Here is an 8,011-nt window from a genome sequence, read left to right on the forward strand (position 1 = left end):
TATAAAGCATAAAACCCAAGAAAATTTGAAAGATAAAAAAAAGGCGGCTACTGTGTTAGAAGTAGTAAACAACGCTCAGTGCATCACATAAAAATGATGTCATACATAGTTACATTTTATTCTTTCAGTAACAGACCCTTGTGATGCAGATCAGTAATTAGTTTAAATTTAGGGTTTTAAGCAACGAGAAATTATGGAAATACCCCTACACCCTAAACCGTCTATGGGATAAAGAGGTTGTTTGAGAGGACAGAAATCCAATACGATCACAATTCAATCATACGCTGTAGAAACACCAGAAGAGATATACTACATAATACATATACTTCACCAAATTCTCAATCTGTTGAAATTACAAAGAGGATCACAATTTATCGACCCTCAATCCCTCCCTGGATTCTTATGCAGCTTAACTAATGAATTTTGAAATACCTTTAATTACTTGGACCCCTAATTATGAGATTGACATTAGTAGGATCATTAACTTATCAAATACATAGAACAATGACTTTTGAATAGGTACAACATGTAATATACTTAAATAACACAGATTTAAGATTCAACTACTAAAACTGTTACATGACACACAAAGAAGGCTTCTATATTCTCCATCAGCTTGAATTTTGAATTTGAAATTTAAATAGAAAACCGGATAAGGTTATTTAGTTCTGAAAACAACTCGATGCAAAGTCCAGATAAAAACAAAGGAAAATAACACATTGTTTCCCATATTTTGTAACTTGAGAAATTCTTGTAGCAGAAACTTAAGAACAGAACTATAAAATAGAAAATGGACTTAATTAACCACAAATGCCAACACTATATCTCAATTAGCACTAACCCAAATCTCACCAGGACAAGTTTCCCCAACCTTACCCTAATGCTTGCAATTCCTATGTAATCTACAAAGGAGGTGCAAACACCAAGGGAAAGGGGGAAGTGTCATTCCATGAAACAGATCCTCATCCTCCTTAATGAGTGTTTGGTGTTATAAAATACATGCTCATATAGTCATAAGGACATATCTAGCAATAACTCCTAAGTCCTACCGTTTTCCTAGGCAAAGTGGCACTCTAGCATAAATATAAAACCACAAAAGTGAAAGGAAGAAATATTTCCCCCTCATTGATACAAGTTGCTATACTACCAAGTCAGTCACAAATGAAAATTAAGACTTCAAATGTAATCACAATGAACAAACAATAGGTTCCTGCAATGCATCAGCACATATAAGACAAAGTTGTTATTTATATCCAACTAAACTCATTCCCCTCTGTAGTCCATACAGGATACAATCAAGAAGTTTAACATGCACTTTGAAAGTGTCACTTTTAAAACCTATCACTGTAAAACCAATTGGAAATTGTTCTTGGTATAACTTTTAAAGTAGTTATAATAATAAAAATCAACAAACTTATCGTACATGTCGACTTGAAGTTGGATTTGAATTGTCATGTCAATGTATGTATTATTTGTTCTAGACTAAGAAGTATCAAATTAAAGTGCAATAACAACATTTAGATTAACCAAGAGTCAACAAAAAAGAAATCCAAAACAATTGGCCTCCAACTAATTGCCATTGCCATAGAAGTTTTAAACTTTAAACACCTGTCCCCCTCCTTCTCAATTCTTCTTTTGAACACAAAAAAAAAAAAAAAAAAACTAATAGAAACAAAGACAGCATTACAGTTCAATGAATTCTGGCCCCTCACCTTCTACGTCTGTCTCCTCATGCGCTTCCTGAGCTTCTGGTACTTGTGCTTGTTCATCTTCTTCTTCCGCTTCTTCTTCACGCTGTCCGCCCAGAGGGTTCCAGAGTCTTCTTCTTCCACCCCGGCATCATCGCCGCCACGAAACCCGCTTTCAGAAACGGGTCTTGGGAAGAAGCCAAAGGGGAAACTGGGAAAGATCACGGTGGGGGCATCATCGAAGGGTTGAGCGTTACATTGTTGGGGAGGGTCGCGAGTGAGAGTGAGGATGGGGTTTTGGTTTTGGTTTTGGGGTTGCGGTGGGTTGAGGGCAGTGATGAATCTGAAGGGTGGTAGAGGTGATGGTTTTCGAAGCAGTTTCTGAAGTGTTGAAGCCATGGAAACGAAACGAGGTTGCGCAGTCAGGGAAATCTGCCCCCAAACATAAACAAGCGCTAGGAACAAAAAAACTAGTGGTAGTGTGACTCCGTGGTGTTTGGTTAATCGATATCAGGCTCGGAAAATTTACAACATTACTATCTTAAAAAAAAAAAAATACAACAACAATGTTTAGGTACTTACATATTAATGTTCCTTACAAACTGGATCACAGGAATTGGTTTTCTTTTTATTTAATATAGTTGCATATTCATTCGAATATAATACTAACATTAAATTAAAATAATTTTATGTCAGTTAATTAATATATTTAGTGTTTAAGATATTAATTAAGAAATTTTAAGAAATATTTATTATAAAAATTGTAGGAGAACATAAAAAAGTAATACACAACATAATTTCACATGTTCCAATAAAAAAATGTTAGTTTATTTTAAACAATATTATTTAAGACACAACTCGAATATTAAATATGGATATTTTTTCCCTATAATTTAATGGTGATACATCGTCTATGTAAACTAATTTACACATGTTTAATTTTTAGGATTGTTTGCGGAATGTGGTCCATAAAAAATCATTTTTTTATCTATATGAATTAAAGACAATAATAAAAAATGTACAATAACTCCCACATTTTATTTAACGAACTGAATTAAATCCTTTTAACTAAAATATTATTTTTCATTATCTAATTAGTTTAATTTTAAATTTAAATCTAATCATATTTTATCCAATCTAAAGTAATTTGAATATTTGAATTAGATTAATATTTTATTTTAATCCTATTTTTATTTTTCTTTGCAATATATATTAAATAAGTAATAAGATGCATAATAAACATAAAAAAATAGGCTAAATATTTGTAGTAGTTCTCCTTTGGGAAAATTTTCAGAGTGTGACAGCCAAATAAATCAAAAGATCCATGTTTGGTCTGGTTTATATTTAAAAAATTCCATTTTAATCTTTTAAAATGGTAATATTTTCTGCAATATTCTTATGTCAATTTATCATTAATATTTTAAATTTTAAAATAATGAATTAACTTTTATTTTATATTATCTTAATTTTATTTTGTTAAATTTAATACTAACACCATCATTATCTTAATTTTATTGCATCAAATTTTTAAATTTAATACTAACAGCACCACAATTTACCATGTTCATAATTCTCAGCCCCAAAATCAATTTCAAATATCCCAACAGACATGTCAAACCAAAAGGAAAGAATTTTGAGAAACCTTCCAACAGTACTAGCAACACTCTTTAACACACTCTTTTTAACACATAACACACATGCCACTGTTAATTAAAATTTATTAAAAACTATAAAAGTAAAAGAGAAAAAGAGTCATTAAATGAATTGTGAAACTCATCAAATATTGTAATTTTTAATAAATTTCAGTCAATAATAGAGAATATATCTAAGAGAGCATGTAAGAGAGTGTGTTACTCACATTTCTCAATCTTCACAATATTCTTTCTTCCTATCTGGCTTTCCTACAACACGAGTTTAAACTAATTTTGAACCAATTTTAAACTAACTCATCAAAATCTAAACTGATTTAGCAAAAAGAAAAACAAAATATTAAAACCGAACAATATTATTAGTTTCCCTCAATTTGAGTTAGTTTTATTTTATGCAAAACCAAATCAGACACACCTCTACTTGTAATATAAGTTATTCTCTTGTGGCATCAAAGAGAAAGGCGCCCCAAATTTCATGTGGTAAGTGTTCCAGAGCTTGAAAGCTGATCATATAATCCAAATGAAAAGGAAAAAGGATGATAAATGGGGTCTTTTATACCCCTGCAAGAATCTTGCACCTTGCTTTTCAAATCATGGTAAGCACCCACCAAGGGTATAGGATAATTCATCAACTTTCTTTTCAAGACCTGCATATTTAGTAATATGAGAGAGTTCATATATGTGTTTTCATTTTCCTGTTTCCATATATGAACCAAAATAGGCACACATACAAATAACTCTTGCCAATCAATTTGCAGGCGAAGAATGACTTGAAAAGATACTACAGCCTTCAATTTGTAACATTTTTAGAATGAAAGCTGAGGTGACAAGTTAATTAAAAGTGAAACCTGATCGGGATTTACTGTTCTTGTATATGAAAGGCAAAGATAATACACGGAAACATCAAATCCAATTTAACTAGGCGGTGCCTCGGATGCCTCTTATTTCAATTCACTGGGCATTCCCTTGGTGCAACCACAATAACATCTTTATTTGTTTCGTCTTTCAAATAGGTGAGCAACTACTTTATTGCGACTATATCTTGGTTTCAAATTCACTAGTACTAGTACCCTGTAGCTGGTTTATGTAACAACACAGATAATATATCTATCTCATTAGATTCTCACAGCTGGCTTACTTGATAATAAAGCATCAAATTAAACACAGTGACATAAATGATAAAGTTCAAATACAAAGAGTAACTTTAAAAAATTGATAAAGTAATGTTCTTGTTATCACATGTTTCCTCTTTTATTTTTAAAGGGAAAAAAATGAGTTTATTAACAAAAACGTTGTTTGAACCACAAGGTATGGCCAAACTAAGCAAACAAAAGTACAAGAATTGTTGCTGACCAAAAAAACAGAATAACAAAGTCCTCTCTAGACCTCCCTAGCAGCGAAAAGATCCCCTTTCTGCATTATTTCCTGGGTTATAGTGCAAGAATATCTACTGACCATAAACACCATAGACAATTGAAAAAGAAAAAAGAAAAGCAATGGATTATTTATTCCTCTAATCAGAAGAACACTTTCCTTGTAAATTCCTACCTGACAACAAAAATTTTGTCCCTTCAACACCAAATTTAGTCCTTTGTACGCTGAGCTCCTCAATCATGAGTATTTAAAGTGTTGGATCAAGTGGCCTTGGAATAATTAAGAAGGGGGTTGAATTAATTATTAATGAACCTTTATTAATTAAAAATATATCCTTCTTAATATTACCAAAAGTAAAAACAATAATTAAAGTGCACAGCGGAAATTAAAAGAGTAGGAAAGAAGAAGACAAACACACAAGAATTTTATATTGGTTCGGCAACAACCCGTGCCTACATCCAGTCCCCAAGCGACCTGCGGTCCTTGAAATTTCTTTTCAACCTTGTAAAAATCTTTTTACAAGCAAAGATCCACAAGGGATGTACCCTCCCTTGTTCTCTTTGAACAACCTAGTGGATGTACCCTCCACTAGAACTGATCCACAAAAGATGTATCATCTCTTGTTCTCAGTCACAACAACCCAAGTAGATGTACCCTCTACTTGTACCACAAAGGATGTACCTTCCAATGTGTTAAGACAAAGTTCTCAGGCGGTTAGTCCTTCGAAACTTTGTGAATGGAGAAACAAAAGAATTCTCAGGCGGTTAGTCCTTTGAAATCTTTTGTTTATGGGAAAGGGAAGAATCAAAAGAATTCTCAGACTGTGTCGTTTTGAATTCTTTGACAATGGAGAAGGAAAATACAAAAGAATTCAGGCAGTTAGTCTTTCGTTCTTTTGGAAAAGGGAGAAGAGAGACACAAAAAGAATTAAGGCGGTTAGTCCTTGGCAAATTCTTTTTGGCAAAGGGAGAAGAGAGACACAAAAGAATTCAGGCGGTTAGTCCTTCGTTCTTTTGGAAAAGGAAGAAAAGAGACACAAAAAGAATCCAGGCGGTTAGTCCTTGGCGAATTCTTTTTGGCAAAGGGAGAAGAGAATGAAAAAGATGAATAGCACACTTTTGTTTTCAAGGTTTGGAAAATCAGAAAACTTTAGAAAGCTTTTTGGCAAAGGAAGAAGAAGAAGAAATTTAAGAAGATGCTCAAAGAGATTCAAAGGTTGTAAAGGATTGTAATTACCGTTATGAATGAATCTAAAATGCAAGTCAAGGTCGTGCTTTTATAGATTCTTCATGTCTGGTCAAGAAAACCATTAGAAGAGTTATAACCTTTTGAAAAACTTGAAAACCATTGGAAGAGTTACATCTTTTGATTTTTATTCAAAACTTATCACTGGTAATCGATTACACAGAGCATTTTTGTGAAAGGATGTGACTCTTCACAATTGAATTTGAATTTCAACGTTCAAACATACTCGTAATCGATTACCAAATAATTGTAATCGATTACACCATTTTGAAATCAATTGGAACGTTGTAAATTCAGTTGAAAGCTTTTTGAAAACAATCTTTGCTATTGGTAATCGATTACAATAAACTGGTAATCAATTACCAGAGAGTAAAAACTCTTTGGTAAAAGGTTTTGCGAAAAATTCATGTGCTACTCAATGTTTTGACAAACTTTTTAGTACTTATCTTGATTGAGTCTTTTCTTGATTCTTGAATCTTGAGTCTTGAATCTTGATCTTGATTATTCTTGATTCTTGATTCTTGAAACTTGAAACTTGAAACTTGATTCTTGAATTGTTCTTGACTCAATCTTGAAGTCATTTTCTTAGGTTTTTTGTCATCATCTTTGTTATCATCAAAACACTTTGAATCAATCTTGACAATCTTGATTCATCATCATGAATCAATCTTGATTCATGACTCAATCTTGATTCAATCATGAAGCTTGCTTCTACATAAAGCATATTGAGAAATTCACAAAATTTCCCAACAAAGGGATCTGATACCTTTGCCACAGGAGATTTATCAAATAAGATTAGTTCATCATCTTTTCTTTTGAAGAATATATTGCCCTTCATCCCCACCCTGATAGGATGTATATCAATCTTAGATTCCACTCCGATAGGAAGGTCAACACAAGGTAAAGGCCCAACAATGAAAAATTTAGTCCATGATGCTTTAACACCAAGTTCCCCCAGAATTGATATATGAAATACCTACGAAATATGAGACTAAAGCAATAGAGTCATTTAACACCTAGAATAAATATTATCATCATCTGTTGACTTAATGAATTCTTTAATGTTATCCCTATTTGAGGGCATGAGTATTGTAAAAAACACCTCATTGCTCAAGTCAAATGACACCAAACATTCTTCCCATGTTTGATTTTCACTAATACTCAACCAAAGACATGTTCCATCCATATACACTTGGGAATATGTTTGTTCAAGGCAAGAATGAGGCATATTGATAACAAGTTCCCTCCAAAAGTTACTTCTCAAACTATATATCTCCCACAAGGGGAAGAAATGTATCATCTTCGACGGCACAATGCGGTTAAGAAAATCATAATTAAAATAAGTTAGATTTAAATGTGATCCAAACATGTTAGCAATCAAATATGTTACATGTTGAATCTAAAAAACTTAAATGTGATCCAAACATGTTAGCAATCAAATAAACACATTCAGATCAAACTAAATGCGAAAGCATTATCAAATCAAAAACAAACCTCCAGCAATTGCAAAGATCTCATGTATGCAAACCCGTTCAGTTTTGACTTTTCTAAACCTTCTCTGACTCAATGCGATGGTGTTTCTTTTCTGAAGGAGTAGTGGGCTTAGTTACCCAAAATAGTGAGCAATACGTCTTATATAGAGCCCTACCTATCAAGGAGTTCAAAACATGGAGATATACGTGGGAACCATAAAATCTGCACACAGTCTTACTCTAAAGGTTAAAATTGATATGGTTTGAAAACAAGTTGAAAAATGGACCACATACATTAAAAAACTTCAGATAACTATTTCCACTCTCTTTGAATAAAAACAAAAAATATTTGTTTCCTAAATATTGGAAACTGCCAACATTGTCCCACTTGGTCCATTTATGTCATTATCAATCATAACAAGAAACCAAATATATAAATCATGGTGATAGGTCCTTTAATAATGAGTATTATCTCCTCTAATAATGAGGTCATCACATTGTTTTTCGGCCATCTCAGATGGGGTCCCTTGACAGTCATTCACCGACCGGAGAGGGTTGTACGACAGTTTAGATACATCCAGAC

The 8,011-nt window shown here is 32.7% G+C and overlaps 1 protein-coding gene across 1 annotated transcript; it reads right to left on the minus strand.

Moving 5' to 3' along the window:
- Positions 1–1,448: 1,448 nt before the first annotated feature.
- LOC100795878 (uncharacterized) lies at positions 1,449–2,279 on the minus strand. The gene has a single exon (XM_003524674.5). It carries the CDS (start codon positions 2,085–2,087, stop codon positions 1,716–1,718), a length of 372 nt encoding a protein of 123 aa, XP_003524722.1. The 5' UTR covers positions 2,088–2,279; the 3' UTR covers positions 1,449–1,715.
- Between the last annotated feature and the right edge of the window lie 5,732 nt (positions 2,280–8,011).

The sequence above is a fragment of the Glycine max genome, chromosome 5 (genome assembly GCF_000004515.6).
Source record: "Glycine max cultivar Williams 82 chromosome 5, Glycine_max_v4.0, whole genome shotgun sequence".
In the NCBI taxonomy this organism is placed as follows: Eukaryota; Viridiplantae; Streptophyta; class Magnoliopsida; order Fabales; family Fabaceae; genus Glycine; species Glycine max.

What these genes read in the sequence shown, in the direction of transcription:
- LOC100795878 (XM_003524674.5), bottom strand. Translation starts at nt 2,087, where the DNA reads ATGGCTTCAACACTTCAGAAACTGCTTCGAAAACCATCACCTCTACCA.